Source organism: Bombina bombina, chromosome 7, assembly GCF_027579735.1.
Source record: "Bombina bombina isolate aBomBom1 chromosome 7, aBomBom1.pri, whole genome shotgun sequence".
Classification (NCBI taxonomy): domain Eukaryota; kingdom Metazoa; phylum Chordata; class Amphibia; order Anura; family Bombinatoridae; genus Bombina; species Bombina bombina.
Window position 1 is genome coordinate 292,506,505 of NC_069505.1, and position 18,036 is coordinate 292,524,540.

At 39.4% G+C, this 18,036-nt stretch overlaps 1 protein-coding gene across 2 annotated transcripts in view; it reads left to right on the forward strand.

Moving 5' to 3' along the window:
* CFAP100 (cilia and flagella associated protein 100) overlaps positions 1-18,036 on the forward strand; it is a 136,164-nt gene that overhangs the window by 62,990 nt on the left and 55,138 nt on the right. For both annotated transcript variants that reach the window (XM_053688975.1, XM_053688976.1), the window contains 3 exons: positions 11,587-11,667; positions 13,813-14,009; positions 16,391-16,496. In XM_053688975.1, coding sequence (XP_053544950.1) covers positions 11,587-11,667; positions 13,813-14,009; positions 16,391-16,496 — 384 coding nt within the window. The remainder of the gene's footprint in view (positions 1-11,586; positions 11,668-13,812; positions 14,010-16,390; positions 16,497-18,036) is intronic.

Below are 18,036 nucleotides of genomic sequence, written 5' to 3' on the forward strand. Positions count from 1 at the left end.
GAGCAGAGAGCTTTATAGAATCAGACATCTCATCTGAGCAGAGAGCTTTATAGAATCAGACATCTCATCTGAGCAGAAAGCTTTATAGAATCAGACCCCTCATCTGAGCAGAGAGCTTTATAGAATCAGACCCCTCATCTGAGCAGAGAGCTTTATAGAATCAGACCCCTCATCTGAGCAGAGAGCTTTATAGAATCAGACCCCTCATCTGAGCAGAGAGCTTTATAGAATCAGACCCCTCATCTGAGCAGAGAGCTTTATAGAATCCGACCTCTCATCTGAGCAGAGAGCATTATAGAATCAGACCCCTCATCTGAGCGGAGAGTGTTATAGAATCAGATCCTCCTCTGAGCAGAGAGCTTTATAGAATCAGACCCCTCATCTGAGCAGAGAGCTTTATAGAATCAGGTCCTCATCTGAGCATAGAGCTTTATAGAATTATGTCCCTCATCTGAGCAGAGAGCTTTATAGAAGCAGGCCCCTTATCTGAGTAGAGAGCTTTATAGAATCAGATCCCTCATCTGAGCAGAAAGCTTTATATAATCAGGCCCCTCATCTGAGCAGAGAGCTTTATAGAATCAGACATCTCATCTGAGCAGAGAGCTTTATAGAATCAGACCCCTCATCTGAGCAGAGAGCTTTACAGAATCAGACCCCTCATCTTAGCAGAGAGCTTTATAGAATCAGACCCCTCATCTGAGCAGAGAGCTTTATAGAATCAGACATCTCATCTGAGCAGAGAGCTTTATAGAATCAGACCCCTCATCTAAGCAGAGAGCTTTATAGAATCAGGCCCCTCATCTGAGCAGAGAGCTTTACAGAATCAGGCCTTTCATCTGAGCAGAAATCTTTACAGAATCAGACCCCTCATCTGAGCAGAGAGCTTTACACAATCAGACCCCTCATCTGAGAAGAGAGCTTTATAGAATCAGGCCCCTCATCTGAGCAGAGAGCTTTATAGAATCAGCCCCCTCATCTGAGCAGAGAGCTTTATAGAATCAGTCCCCTCATTTGAGCAGAGAGCTTTATAGAATCAGGCCCCTCATCTGAGCAGAGAGCTTTATAGAATCAGGCCCCTCATCTGAGCAGAGAGTGTTATAGAATCAGGTCCCTCATCGAAGCAGAGAGCTTTATAGAATCATACATCTCATCTGAGCAGAGAGCTTTATAGAATCCGAGATCTCATCTGAGCAGAAAGCTTTATAGAATCAGACCCCTTATCTGAGCAGAGAGTGTTATATAATTAGGCCCTCATCTGAGCAGAGAGCTTTATAGAATCAGATCCTCATCTGAGCAGAGAGCTTTATAGAATCAGACCCCTCATCTGAGCAGAGAGCTTTATAGAATCATGTCCTCATCTGAGCAGAGAGCATTATAGAATCAGGGCCCTCATCTGAGCAGAGAGTGTTATAGAATCAGGTCCCTCATCGGAGCAGAGAGCTTTATAGAATCAGACCCCTCATCTGAGCAGAGAGCTTTATAGAATCATGTCCTCATCTGAGCAGAGAGCATTATAGAATCAGGGCCCTCATCTGAGCAGAGAGTGTTATAGAATCAGGTCCCTCATCGGAGCAGAGAGCTTTATAGAATCAGACCCCTCATCTGAGCAGAGAGCTTTATAGAATCAGGCCCCTCATCTCAGCAGATAACTTTATAGAATCAGGCCCCTCATCTGAGCAGAGAACTTTATAGAATCAGTCCCTCATCTGAGCAGAGCGCTTTATAGAATCAGTCCCCTCATCTGAGCAGAGAGCTTTATAGAATCAGTCTCCTCATCTGAGCAGAAAGCTTTATAGAATCAGGCCCCTCATCTGAGCAGAGAGTGTTATAGAATCAGGTCCCTCATCGGAGCAGAGATCTTTATAGAATCAGACCCCTCATCAGAGCAGAGAGCTTTATAGAATCAGACCCCTCATCTGAGCAGAGAGCTTTATAGAATCAGGCCCCTCATCTGAGCAGAGAGCTTTATAGAATCAGTCCCTCATCTGAGCAGAGAGCTTTATAGAATCAGACCCCTCATCAGAGCAGAGAGCTTTATAGAATCAGACCCCTCATCTGAGCAGAGAGCTTTATAGAATCATGTCCTCATCTGAGTAGAGAGCATTATAGAATCAGGCCACTCATCTGAGCAGAGAGTGTTATAGAATCAGGTCCCTCATCGGAGCAGAGAGCTTTATAGAATCAGACCCCTCATCTGAGCAGAGAGCTTTATAGAATCAGACCCCTCATCTGAGCAGAGAGCTTTACAGAATCAGGCCCCTCATCTGAGCAGAGAGCTTTATAGAATCAGTCCCTCATCTGAGCAGAGAGCTTTATAGAATCAGTACCCTCATCTGAGCAGAGAGCTTTATAGAATCAGTCTCCTCATCTGAGCAGAAAACTTTATAGAATCAGGCCCCTCATCTGAGCAGAGAGTGTTATAGAATCAGGTCCCTCATCGGAGCAGAGAGCTTTATAGAATCAGACCCCTCATCTGAGCAGAGAGCTTTATAGAATCAGACCCCTCATCTGAGCAGAGAGCTTTATAGAATCAGACCCCTCATCTGAGCAGAGAGCTTTATAGAATCAGACCCCTCATCTGAGCAGAGAGCTTTATAGAATCAGGCCCCTCATCTGAGCAGAGAGTGTTATAGAATTAGGCCCTCATCTTAGTAGAGAGCTTTATAGAATCAGGCCCCTCATCTGAGCAGAGAGTGTTATAGAATTAGGCCCTCATCTTAGTAGAGAGCTTTATAGAATCAGACCCCTCATCTGAGCAGAGAGCTTTATAGAATCAGTCCCTCATCTGAGCAGAGAGCTTCATAGAATCAGGCCCCTCATCTGAGCAGAGAGCTTTATAGAATTAGGCCCCTCATCTGAGCAGAGAGTGTTATAGAATTAGAATACTAAAAAATTCCCAGAGGGGGAACTAAAAGGGGCGCACTATTTTTGGCAAATACTTGACGTGTATGAACATGAGTCAATGTTCAGATAATGTTGTAAAATGTTTTACCCCGAAGGGAAGAGTTCGCCCAAAGTAGCGACTGGTCAGTGGATGTGAAATAGTCTTGAAAGGGTCTGAAGTATAGGCCGCTCCTCTTGTTCCCGGTGTGTGGGACAATCTGAACAATCAAAGAAAAAAGAGAGGGCGCCTCATAGTGTAAGTATGATGCAAAATGAAAAGGCTTACCGAATGATGTTGTACTGTACTTGTGACCGGTGCCAATGGGCAGACTAACACTTAACAGTGGTTAGCACACTGATACGACTCGTTGGTCAACTGTGTCTTTGTTTTCACCGGATTGGTCTCAGCCGTGCTCAAGAAATAACTGCTCCAAAGATGTGAGCTTGGTGTTGCGGTTTGCTTTGCTGTACGTCCAGAAAGCAATATAACCATATAAAAACCATATGACAACTTCCGAAGGATTAGAAGATAAAAAGGCTTTTATTCTTAACACTGCAACGCGTTTCTCGACCGTAAGACCGTAAGGTCGTTTCCTTAGGCAATACAAACTGAATAAAATCGTTAGCATTTAGCAACATTAAATACATGTGTGAATGTTAAAAACGGAAGTTGTCATGATCACAAAGAGCCAATGATAACATTAATTGTATCTAAAACTTGATAGACTTACAATCAGACTCCATCTGAATACTAATAATCTGACATTGATACAACAAGGCTTTTTTGAAAAATTAAATAATACAAAATATATGTGAACCTGCACATAATAGGAAATGTCAAACATGATTATTGTCTCGGCATCATCTAAAAGTTTGAAACATTTCATTGCGTGTTCTACCATGCAAACGATAAATGTATATATATGTATGTATAACTGCTAAAAGTCATAAAAAAGTAATATGATTTAATAAAAAAAAAATAATATATATATATATATATATATCTTTTCTAAGGCCTAGATTTAGAGTTTTGTCGGTAAAGACCTGCGTAGCTACTGCAGCTTTTTTTCCTACCGCTGCTTCCAAACAACGCTGGTATTTAGAGTTGTCTGAAGGGCTGCAATAGGCTCCAAAAAGGGAGCGTTGAGCCGAATTTACCTCCACTTCAACCCTCAAAACGTGCTCGTGCACGATTCCCCCATAGGAAACAATGGGGCAGTTTGGGATGAAAAAAAACCTAACACCTGCAAAAAAGCAGCGTTAAGCTCCCAACGCAGCCCCATTGTTTCCTATGGGGAAACACTTTCTAAGTCTGCACCTAACACCCTAACATGAACCCCGAGTCTAAACACCCCTAACCTTACACTTATTAACCCCAATCTGCCGCCCCCGCTATCGCTGACACCTGCATTACACAATTAAACCCTAATCTGCCGCTCCGGACACCGCCGACACCTACATTATCCCTATGAACCCCTAATCTGCTGCCCCCAACATCGCCGACACCTACATAATATTTATTAACCCCTAATCTGCTCCCCCAACGTCACCGCCACCTAACTTCAAGTATTAACCCCTAATCTGCCAACCGGACCTCGCCGCTACTATAATAAATGTATTAACCCCTAAAGCTAAGTCTAACCCTAACCCTAACACCCCCCTAAATTAAATATAATTTTAATCTAGCGAAATAAATTAACTCTTATTAACTAAAGTCTTCCTATTTAAAACTAAATACTTACCTGTAAAATAAACCCTAATATAGCTACAATATAAAGAATAATTATATTGTAGCTATTTTAGGATTTATATTTATTTTACAGGCAACCTTGTATTTATTTTAACTAGGTACAATAGCTATTAAATAGTTATTAACTATTTAATAGCTACCTAGTTAAAATAATTACAAAATTACCTGTAAAATAAATCCTAACCTAAGTTACAATTAAACCTAACACTACACTATCATTAAATTAATTAAATAAATCAGCTACCAATACCTACAATTAAATAAACTAAACTAAATTACAAAAAAACAAACACTAAATTACAGAAAATAAAAAAAGATTACAAGAATTTTTAAATAATTACACCTAATCTAAGCCCCCTAATAAAATAATAAAAATAATAATAATAAAAGTCCCTACCCTATTCTACATTACAAAGTAATCAGCTCTTTTACCAGCCCTTAAAAGGGCTTTTTGCGGGGCATGCCCCAAAGTAATCAGCTCTTTTGCCTGTAAAAAAAAATACAACCCCCCCAATATTAAAACCCACCACCCACATACCCCTACTCAAACCCCCCTTAAATAAACCTAACAGGGGGGGGACTCAGACAGTGAGAGCAGGGGGGGGGACTCAGACAGTGAGAGCAGGGGGGGGGACTCAGACAGTGAGAGCAGGGGGGGGACTCAGACAGTGAGAGCAGGGGGGGGACTCAGACAGTGAGAGCGGGGGGGGGGGACTCCCTACCTTGAGTCGTCTTCACCCAGCCGGGCCGAAGTCTTCATCCGATGGGTCAGAAGAGGACATCCAGACCGGCAGAAGTCTTCATCCTATCCGGGCAGAAGAGGACATCCGGACCAGCAGACATCTTCATCCAAGCGGCATCTTCTATCTTTATCCATCCAGTGTGGAGCGGAGCCATCGTCTTCCCAGCCGACGCGGATCCATCCTCTTCAACCGACGCCTACTCGCCGAATGAAGGTTCCTTTAAATGACGTCATCCAAGATTGCGTCCCTCGAATTTAGCTGATAGGATTCATACGCCTAGATTTAGAGTTCTGCGTTAGCCGTCAAAACCAGCGTTAGGGGGTCCTAACGCTGGTTTTGGCCGCCCGCTGGTATTTAGAGTCAGTCAGGAAAGGGTCTAACGCTCACTTTCCAGCCGCGACTTTTCCATACCGCAGATCCCCCTACGCCATTTGCGTATCCTATCTTTTCAATGGGATCTTTCTAACGCCGGTATTTAGAGTCTTGGCTGAAGTGAGCGTTAGAAATCTAACGACAAGACTCCAGCCGCAGAGAAAAGCCAGGAGTTAAGAGCTTTCTGGGCTAACACTGGTTCATAAAGCTCTTAACTACTGTGCTCTAAAGTACACTAACACCCATAAACTACCTATGCACCCCTAAACCGAGGCCCCCCCCCCCACATCGCCGCCACTCTATTAAATTTTTTAACCCCTAATCTGCCGACCGCACACCGCCGCAACCTACATTATCCCTATGTACCCCTAATCTGTTGCCCCAAACACCGCCGACACCTACATAATATTTATTAACCCCTAATCTGCCCCCCCCAATGTCGCCGCTACCTTACCTACAATTATTAACCCCTAATCTGCCGACCGGACCTCACCGCTACTCTAATAAATGTATTAACAACTAAAGCTAAGTCTAACCCTAACATCCCCCTAAGTTAAATATAATTTTTATCTAACAAAATAAAATAAATCTTATTAAATAAATTAATCCTATTTAAAGCTAAATACCTGTAAAATAAACCCTAATATAGCTACAATATAAATAATAATTATATTGTAGCTATTTTAGGATTAATATTTATTTTACAGGCAACTTTGTATTTATTTTAACAAGGTACAATAGCTATTAAATAGTTAATAACTATTTAATAGCTACCTAGTTAAAATAATTACAAAAGTACCTGTAAAATAAATCCTAACCTAAGTTACAATTAAACCTAACACTACACTATCAATAAATTAATTAAATAAACTACCTACAATTATCTACAATTAAACCTAACACTACACTATCAATAAATAAATTAAATACAAATAAATACACTAACTAAAGTACAAAAAATAAAAAAAGAACTAAGTTACAAAAAATAAAAAAATAATTTACAAACATTATAAAAATATTACAACAATTTTAAGCTAATTACACCTACTCTAAGCCCCCTAATAAAATAACAAAGCCCCCCAAAATAAAAAAATGTCCTACCCTATTCTAAAATAAAAATTGAAAAGCTCTTTTACCTTACCAGCCCTTAAAAGGGCCTTTTGCGGGGCATGCCCCAAAGAATTCTGCTCTTTTTCCTTTTTAAAAAAACATACAATACCTCCCCCAACATTACAACCTACCACCCATATACCCCTAATCTAACCCAAACCCCCCTTAAATAAACCTAACACTAAGCCCCTGAAGATCTTCCTACCTTGTCTTCACCATGCCGGGTATCACCGATCCGTCCAGAAGAGGGTCCGAAGTCTTCCTCCTATCCGGGCGATGTCTTCATCCAAGCGGGGGCTGAAGACGTCCATAATCCGGCTGAAGTCTTCATCAAAGCGGGGGCTGAAGAGGTCCATCATCCGGCTGAAGTCTTCTATCAAGCGGCATCTTCAATCTTCTTTCTTCCGGCTCCATCTTCATCCCGCCGACGCGGAACATCCTTCCTCCACGACGAACTCCCGACGAATGAAGGTTCCTTTAAGGGACGTCATCCAAGATGGCGTCCCTCGAATTCCGATTGGCTGTTCCGATCAGCCAATAGAATGCGAGCTCAATCTGATTGGCTGATTGGATCAGCCAATCGGATTGAACTTGAATCTGATTGGCTGATTCCATCAGCCAATCAGAATTTTCCTACCTTAATTCCGATTGGCTGATAGAATCCTATCAGCCAATCGGAATTCGAGGGACGCGATCTTGGATGACGTCCCTTAAAGGAACCTTCATTCGTCGGGAGTTCGTTGTGGAGGAAGGATGTTCCGCGTCTGCGGTATGAAGATGGAGCCGGAAGAAAGAAGATTGAAGATGCCGCTTGATAGAAGACTTCAGCCGGATGATGGAACCTCTTCAGCCCCCGCTTGGATGAAGACTTCAGCCGGATGATGGACCTCTTCAGCCCCCGCTTGGATGAAGACATCGCCCGGATAGGAGGAAGACTTTGGACCCTCTTCTGGACGGATCGGTGATACCCGGCATGGTGAAGACAAGGTAGGAAGATCTTCAGGGGCTTAGTGTAAGGTTTATTTAAAGGGGGTTTGGGTTAGATTAGGGGTATGTGGGTGGTGGGTTGTAATATTGGGGGGGGGTATTGTATGTTTTTTTTACAGGCAAAAGAGCAGAATTCTTTGGGGCATGCCCCTCAAAAGGCCCTTTTAAGGGCTGGTAAGGTAAAAGAGCTTTTCAATTTTTATTTTAGAATAGGGTAGGGCATTTTTTTATTTTGGGGGGCTTTGTTATTTTATTAGGGGGCTTAGAGTAGGTGTAATTAGCTTAAAATTGTTATAATATTTTTATAATGTTTGTAAATTATTTTTTTATTTTTTGTAACTTAGTTCTTTTTTTATTTTTTTGTAACTTAGTTCTTTTTTTATTTTTTGTACTTTAGTTAGTGTATTTATTTGTATTTATTTGGAGTTATTTTTATTTAATTTATTTATTGATAGTGTAGTGTTAGGTTTAATTGTAGATAATTGTAGGTAGTTTATTTAATTAATTTATTGATAGTGTAGTGTTAGGTTTAATTGTAGATAATTGTAGGTAGTTTATTTAATTAATTTATTGATAGTGTAGTGTTAGGTTTAATTGTAACTTAGGTTAGGATTTATTTTACAGGTACTTTTGTAATTATTTTAACTAGGTAGCTATTAAATAGTTCTTAACTATTAAATAGCTATTGTACCTGGTTAAAATAAATACAAAGTTGCCTGTAAAATAAATATTAATCCTAAAATAGCTACAATATAATTATTATTTATATTGTAGCTATATTAGGGTTTATTTTACAGGTAAGTATTTAGCTTTAAATAGGATTAATTTATTTAATAAGATTTATTTTATTTTGTTAGATAAAAATTATATTTAACTTAGGGGGGTGTTAGGGTTAGGGTTAGACTTAGCTTTAGGGGTTAATACATTTATTAGAGTAGCGGTGAGGTCCGGTCGGCAGATTAGGGGTTAATAATTGTAGGTAGGTAGCGGCGACGTTGGGGGGGGCAGATTAGGGGGTAATAAATATAATATAGGGGTCGGCGGGGGTTAGGGGCAGCAGATTAGTGGTTCATAGGGATAACGTAGGTTGCGGCGGTGTACGGAGCGGCAGATTAGGGGTTAATAATAATATGCAGGGGTCAGCGATAGCGGCGGCGGCAGATTAGGGGTTAATAAGTGTAAGGTTAGGGGTGTTTAGACTCGGGGTACATGTTAGGGTGTTAGGTGCAGACTTAGGAAGTGTTTCCCCATAGGAAACAATGGGGCTGCGTTAGGAGCTGAACGCTGCTTTTTTGCAGGTGTTAGGTTTTTTTTCAGCTCAAACGGCCCCATTGTTTCCTATGGGGGAATCGTGCACGAGCACGTTTTTTAAGCTGGCCGCGTCCGTAAGCACCGCTGGTATTGAGAGTTGCAGTGGCGGTAAATATGCCTGTACGCTCCCTTTTTGGAGCCTAACGCAGCCCTTCTGTGAACTCTAAATACCAGCGGTATTTAAAAGGTGCGGGGAAAAAAAAGCATGCGTAGCTAACGCACCCCTTTGGCCGCAGAACTCTAAATCTAGCCGATAGTTTTTGCACATTTGACATCAGAAAAAACATCACAGAATATAGAGAGATATACATATCCATATACCAGATTTGGTTGAAATATCAATAATACATCCACATGTTATCATTAATATTAATACATGTATATACACAGGCATCATATATCCAATCATACTCATCTATAATATCACATACATAATTTTCAAAAAAAACTAATTTTTTTATTTCCTTTTTGTTCTACATCATATTCATACACTTTTAGATTATTACAACCCACGAACAGGAGCTAGTCATTTATAACCATCAAACACACCCATCATTATTTACATTTTTGTGTCCATTTTTTCAAATTTACCTTAACAGTCTGTTCACACAACTATAATATTATATATAATTGTAAGAGACATATATGCCCACAAGTTTTTGATATTAATAAAATGTTTATACACCCTTTTCTTAAATTTACATATATACAGGGCAAAATCATCATCATTCACACATTGATTACACAGGTATCGTTTAGAGAAGGCTCGTTTTATTCACCGTATTACAATTTGGATAATATACAAACACACACACACACAAGACTCATGTTTCAAATTAGGCTTCTTATATTATATGACCATAATTGTCATACAGAGTGACAATATCACCAGTTAGACATATTAGTGAGATATACCAGATACACTATCCCTAATTCAGAAATACTCCTTTAAGACACATATCAGTTATGCATCCATAGATTCTTTCAGTCTGGCAAATCCAGAACGTTAATATTGAGAAGTCTCTCATGAGGTCCAATGAGATTAAGACACATATAAAAGATATACATATTTTTATTAGATCATATTACTTTTTTATGACTTTTAGCAGTTATACATACATTTATATACATTTATCGTTTGTATGGTAGAACGCCATCCACGCATTGAAATGTTTCAAACTTTTAGATGATTCAGAGACAATAATCATGTTTGACATTTCCTATTATGTGCAGGTTCACATATATTTTGTATTATTTAATTTTTCAAAAAAGCCTTGTTGTATCAATGTCAGATTATTAGTATTCAGATGGAGTCTGATTGTAAGTCTATCAAGTTTTAAATACAATTAATGTTATCATTGGCTCTTTGTGATCATGACAACTTCCGTTTTTAACATTCACACATGTATTTAATGTTGCTAAATGCTAACGATTTTATTCACTTTGTATTGCCTGAGGAAACGACCATTTCTTACGGTCGAGAAACGCGTTGCAGTGTTAAGAATAAAAGCCTTTTTATCTTCTAATCCTTCGGAAGTTGTCCTATGGTTTTTATATGGTTATATTGTTTTCTGGATGTACAGCAAAGCAAACCGCAACACCAAGCTCACATCTTTGGAGCAGTTATTTCTTGAGCACGGCTGAGACCAATCCGGTGAAAACAAAGACACAGCTGACTAACGAGTCGTATCAGTGTGCTAACCACTGTTAAGTGTTAGTCTGGCACCGGTCACAAGTACGGTGCAACATCATTCGGTAAGCCTTTTCATTTTGCATCATACGGTCCTTTCAAGACTTACTCACACTATGAGGCGCCCTCTCTTTTTTCTTTGATTGTTATAGAATTAGGCCCTCATCTTAGTAGAGCGCTTTATAGAATCAGGCCCCTCATCTGAGCAGAGAGTGTTATAGAATTAGGCCCTCATCTTAATAGCGAGCTTTATAGAATTAGACCCCTCATCTGAGCAGAGAGCTTTATAGAATCAGTCCCTCATCTGAGCAGATAGCTTCATAGAATCAGGCCCTCATCTGAGCAGAAAGCTTTATAGGATCAGCCCCTCATCTGATCTGAGAGTGTTATAGAACCAGGCCATCACCTGAGCAGAGGGTTTTAGCGAATCGGGCCTTAGGATGGCGACACTCCTGGTAACATTCTTTATTTAAGGCATAAAATCTAATTGCTTTTTTGAAGGAAAGTTGGCAGTTGGAGGAGCTCAGCTATGAACAAAAGTAACTTAGAATCTGATTTTTTGCACTCAGTGTATGCTTACCCTACTTGTACAATTACACAAATGTGTATCACACTCATCACATTGATAAGGAAAGACCACCGACCTCTCTATAACAGGCAACTCTGCTTCTAAAACAGCTGCAGCTGTACTGAATTTTAGATCTAATCTCATATTTAAATCTGTTTGAATCTCTATTTAGGGCTGAAAATGAAACCAAGCTGAAAATGGAAAAAGTGTCAGAAATCAAGAAACTGACAGCACAGATGATGAACATCAAAAGGTAAAATTTGTCCCTCACCAGAAATGTTATTTGTGATAATACAGGACAATGGTGTTTCCAGAAAATACAACCAATGATTGGGATTAGTGATGTATGTATGGCATGTAGATCTTAGGAATTAATAGAGGAAAATGGATACTGTATAGAAATGAAGGAGGAGGAGAAATAATTGCAGAAAAAAATAATTAGGGGTGAGAAGACGGATGGAAGGGGTGAGTGACAGACAGGTGAGGAGTTAGATAGGGAGAAGGTTGAGGAGTGGGAGAAAGAGAAGGTTGAAGAGTGGGGGAAGGATGAGGAGTGGGATAGGTAGAAGGTTGAGTAGTGCAAGAAAGTTGAAGAGTGGGAGAAGGATGAGGAGTTGGAGAAGAATGAGGAGTGGGATAGGGAGAAGGTTAAATAGTAGAGTAGGGTGAGGAGAAAGATAGAGAGATAGAGGAAGACAGATTATGAGAAAAAGATGATGGGAAAAGGAAAAGTTGAAGAGTGAGAAAAGGATGAGTAGTGGGATAGGGAGAAGGTTGAAGAATGTAGAAGGATGAGTAGTGGGATAGGGAGAAGGTTGAAGAGTGGGAGAAGGATGAGGAAAAAGATAGGGAGAAGGTTGAATAGTGGGAGAAAGATGAGGAAAGGGATAGGGAGAAAGATGAAGATTGGGATAGGGAGAAGGTTAAAGAGTGGGTGAAGGATGATGAGTGAGATAGGGAGAAGGTTGAAGAGTGGGAGAAAGATAAGTGGCATAGGGAGAAGGTTGAAGAGTGGGAGAAGGATGAGGAATGGAATAGGGAGATGGTTAAAGAGTGGGAGAAGGATGAGGAATGGAATAGGGAGATGGTTAAAGAGTGGGAGAAGGATGAAGAATGGGAAAGGGCGAAAGTTGAAGAGTGGGAGACAGATGAAGATTTGGATTGGGAGATCGTTGAAGAGTGGGATAGGGAGAAGGATGAATAGTGAGGTAGGGAGATGGTGGATTAGTGGGAAAAGAATGAGGAGGGGGATAGGGAGATGGTTAAGGAGAAGGAAGAGGAAAGCGGGTGGGAGAAAGATGAGAGAGAGAGAAGAGTGAGGCATGAGAGAGGGAGAGAGTTGAGTATGCAATACATCCCCTGGGACCACCACATCACCTATAAAATTCACTAGTTAGTGCAAGTCCCTTCCCTAGGGACCCCCATCTCACACAAAGAACTCAAACCCAAATGTTAGCTAGTACCTTTTTACTTAAAATCACAAATCCTGATATAAAATTGATTTAAAAATAATTCATAATATGGTTGTGTTCTAAAAAACTGTTTCTTGTCCCTATAAAAAAGCATTGCTTTCATGCGTGTTCCCATATGCTTTTCAATCAAACTTATCATCAGCATATATGCCAAGATGAAAAAAAACCTACAATACTTTTCCTTATACACACCTGTTAAAGGGACATGAAACCCAACATTTCGTTCACGATTCAGATAGAGAATACAATTTCAAACAACTTTCCAATTTACTTCTATTATTTAATTTGCTTCCTTCTCTTGCTATCCTTTGCTGAAAGGTTTATCTAGGCAAGTTCAGGAGCAGCAGAGAACCTAGGTTCTAGCTGTTGATTGGTGGCTGCATATATATATACCAATTGTGATTGGTTAACCCATGTGTTCAGTTAGAAACCATTAGTGCATTGCTGCTCCTTCAACAAATGATACCAAGAGAATGAAACAAATTAGATAATAGAAGTAAATTAGAAAGTTGCTTAAAATTGTATTCTCTTTCTGAATCATGAAAGAATTTTTTTGGGTATCATGTCCCTTTAAATCAACTTTTTTTAATTTCAAAATGTTTTATCTATTAGTTAAATACAAACTAATCAGTAGCAAGGCCAGATGTATGGGTTAATTGTGGAGAAAGCCATGTTGTGTTTAGATGAAGTGTTTGGCCAATGTGGTGTGAGACAGGGTTTATATTTGTGGGGAAGGGACACTCTTCTGTATCAATGGCCAGGTGACATCTTGTTGCAGGAGTATATTTGTGACACTGCTTGCTGGAATTGATGTTCTGGTTTGTGTGATGTGCTGAGACTGCTAGCACCATAGGAATAAGACAGACGCTGGATTTTACTTGAAAAAATATATAACAGAAATTCTGTTTTTGCTTATCTCTCCTCAGCGACATCTCTAAGTGTGAGGAGATCCTGCACGAGTATTTGATGTACAAAAAGTTCCTTTTTAGGCTATCACCCAAGGAATGGAGGGACACAATTCAACAAAAAAGGGGTGAAAGAATGAAATCTGTGGTCTCATTTCCCAAAGAGGAGAAAAGTGGCTCTGAAGTTAAAGGATCTTTGTCACCAACCCCTGGAAAGAGTATGTTTCTAGGAAAAGATTCATGGTAGCTACTAGCCTTGGGGAAAGCACATGGGTGAAATAATGAAAAACCTCAAGCATAAGGGTGGAAATGAATAGCAGAACAATGGAGATGTGGTTTAAAGAGCAGCCAACTGGTCGGACAATCATACATCACATAAATTAGCACTACAGTATAGGAAACTAACTATCGGCTAGATTACGAGTTTTGCGTTATGAGCGGCTGGGTGCTAACTTGCAAGTTATTTCCACCGTTCACCTCCCTATAGCGCTGCTATTACAGGTTTGCAAAAACCCGGCGTTAGCAGGCAATATTGCAGCGTTGAGAAAAATTGAGCTCCATACTGCACTCAAATACCAGCGCTGCTTTGAGCTGGTTTTACGTGCTTGTGCACAATTTCCCATAGACATAAATGGGGAGAGCCGGCTAAAAAAAAAGCCTAACACCTGCAATAAAGGAACATAAAGCTCCATAACGCAGCCCCATTGATTCCTATGGGGAAACAAAAGTTATGTTTACACCTAACACCCTAACATAAACCCAGAGTCTAAACACCCATCACAACATCACCGACACCTACATTACACTTATTAACCCCTAATCTGCTGCTCCAATGTCGCCGCCACCTACATTACACTTATTAACCCCTAATCTCCTAATCTGACACCCCCGACACCGCCGCCACCTACCTACACTTATTAACCCCTAATCTGCCGCCCCCAATGTCGCCGCCACCTACCTACACTTATTAACCCCTAATCTACCGCCCCTAACATCACTGCCACCTACATTACACTTATTAACCCCTAATCTGCCGCCCCCAACGTCGCTGCCACTATACTAAAGTTATTAACTCCTAAACCTAACCCTAAGTCTAACCTTAACCCTAACACCCACTAACTTTAATATGATTAAAATAAATCTAAATAAAAATTACTATCATTAACTAAATAATACCTATTTAAAACTAAATACTTACCTGTAAAATAAACCCTAAGCTAGCTACAATATAACTAATAGTTACATTGTAGCTAGCTTAGGTTTTTTTTATTTTACAGCTAAGTTTGTATTTATGTTAACTGGGTAGACTAGTTATTAAATAGTTATTAAATATTTACTAGCTACCTAGTTAAAATAAATACAAATGTACCTGTAAAATAAAACCTAACCTGAGTTACACTAACACCTAACCTTGGTGTAACTCAGGTTAGGTTTTATTTTACAAGTAAATTTGTATTAATTTTAGCTAGGTAGCTAGTAAATAGTTTATAACTATTTACTAACTATTCTACCTAGTTAAAATAAATACAAACTATTTACTAACTATTCTACCTAGTTAAAATAAATAAAGATAAAACCTAAGCTAGCTACAATGTAACTATTAGTTATATTGTAGCTAGCTTAGGGTTTATTGTATAGTTAAGTATTTAGTTTTAAATAGGAATTATTTAGTTAATGATAGTAATTTTTATTTAGATTTATTTTAATTCTATTAAAGTTAGTGGGTGTTAGGGTTAGACTTAGGGTTAGGTTTAGGGGTGAATAACTTTAGTATAGTGGCTGCGATTTTGGGGGCAGCAGATTAGGGGTTAATAACAGTAATGTAGGTTGCAGCGATGTTAGGGACAGCAGAATAGGGGTTAATAATATTTAACTAGTGTTTGCAATGCGGGAGTGCGGCGGTTTAGGGGTTGATATGTTTATTATAGTGGTGGCGATGTCCGGAGCAGCAGATTAGGGGTTAATAATTTTAGTGTTTGCAATGCGGGAGGGCCTCGGTTTAGGGGTTAATAGGTAGTTTATGGGTGTTAGTGTACTTTGTAACACTTTAGTTATGAGTTTTATGGTACAGCTTTGTAGCATAAAAGCCATAACTACTGACAACAGTTTACGGTACGGATCTTGACGGTATGGGCTGTACCGCTCACTTTTTGGCCGGACAGGCAAACTCGTAATATCGGCACTTTGGAAGTCCCATTGAAAAAGGACTTTTTGAAAGCTGCTGTAGTTACGTTGCGTTACGGCCGAAACAGTATGCGGTACAGCTATACCTGCAAAACTCGTAATACCAGCCAGAGTAAAAAAGAGCCATAACGCTGCTTTTTCACTCATAACACAAAACTCGTAATCTAACCTTATGAGAGCAGATCAATAAGTCCTAATCATGTCATATAAGGAAAACACTTGAGGTGTGATGATCAAAAACTTGTGGCCATGGAGAGAAATCACACAGAATGCTCTTCCAATATTTCCACATAGGGACACTATTATTTAGGGATATAAAAACTGTGTTATCCTATGGAATCTCCTCTGTACAAAACCTTTAGATGGTAGAGTGTTTTGGGTACCTAACTGAAGTAACATAATGTCTCCTCTACAGAGCCGGACAGCAGGATGACGGGATACTCCATGCAGAGCCGTGACTCCACAAGGGAATCCCGACGCCTCTCCAGACCTAGCAACAAAACATTAGGATCTAAAAAGATGTGAGTATATGGAGTCAAAACAGTGGAAAACATCTAACTAGAGATCACATTAAGAGGGACATTCTAGCCAAAAATGGAATCCACATGGATGCATTTCAGTTTTGAATAGAAGCATTTTTGTAATATACATGTTTTAGCAAAAATGCTTTTAATAAAAGTTATAGCTGTTTTAAATGTGTATTTAAGTATGCACCATGCACCAGCATTTTAAACACAGCACTTGCTTAGAGAGCCTAAGGTTCTTGTACCATCTGTTAATGACTCAATTTGTTAATTACTGACATGATACAAGCCCCATTGGCACTCTGAGCAGCTGCAGTATATAAAATCCTGGTGTACTGAGAATACCTAGCTATGCTTACAATGCACGTGCAGCTAAAAAACATAATTTATATAAGAACTTACCTGATAAATTCATTTCTTTCATATTAGCAAGAGTCCATGAGCTAGTGACGTATGGGATATACATTCCTACCAGGAGGGGCAAAGTTTCCCAAACCTCAAAATGCCTATAAATACACCCCTCACCACACCCACAATTCAGTTTAACGAATAGCCAAGAAGTGGGGTGATAAAAAAGTGCGAAAGCATATAAAATAAGGAATTGGAATAATTGTGCTTTATACAAAATCATAACCACCACAAAAAAAGGGCGGGCCTCATGGACTCTTGCTAATATGAAAGAAATGAATTTATCAGGTAAGTTCTTACATAAATTATGTTTTCTTTCATGTAATTAGCAAGAGTCCATGAGCTAGTGACGTATGGGATAATGATTACCCAAGATGTGGATCTTTCCACACAAGAGTCACTAGAGAGGGAGGGATAAAATAAAGACAGCCAATTCCTGCTGAAAATAATCCACACCCAAAATAAAGTTTAACGAAAAACATAAGCAGAAGATTCAAACTGAAACCGCTGCCTGAAGTACTTTTCTACCAAAAACTGCTTCAGAAGAAGAAAATACATCAAAATGGTAGAATTTAGTAAAAGTATGCAAAGAGGACCAAGTTGCTGCTTTGCAAATCTGATCAACCGAAGCTTCATTCCTAAATGCCCAGGAAGTAGAAACTGACCTAGTAGAATGAGCTGTAATTCTCTGAGGCGGAGTTTTACCCGACTCAACATAGGCAAGATGAATTAAAGATTTCAACCAAGATGCCAAAGAAATGGCAGAAGCTTTCTGGCCTTTTCTAGAACCGGAAAAGATAACAAATAGACTAGAAGTCTTTCTGAAAGATTTAGTAGCTTCAACATAATATTTCAAAGCTCTAACAACATCCAAAGAATGCAACGATTTCTCCTTAGAATTCTTAGGATTAGGACATAATGAAGGAACCACAATTTCTCTACTAATGTTGTTGGAATTCACAACTTTAGGTAAAAATTCAAAAGAAGTTCGCAACACCGCCTTATCCTGATGAAAAATCAGAAAAGGAGACTCACAAGAAAGAGCAGATAATTCAGAAACTCTTCTGGCAGAAGAGATGGCCAAAAGGAACAAAACTTTCCAAGAAAGTAATTTAATGTCCAATGAATG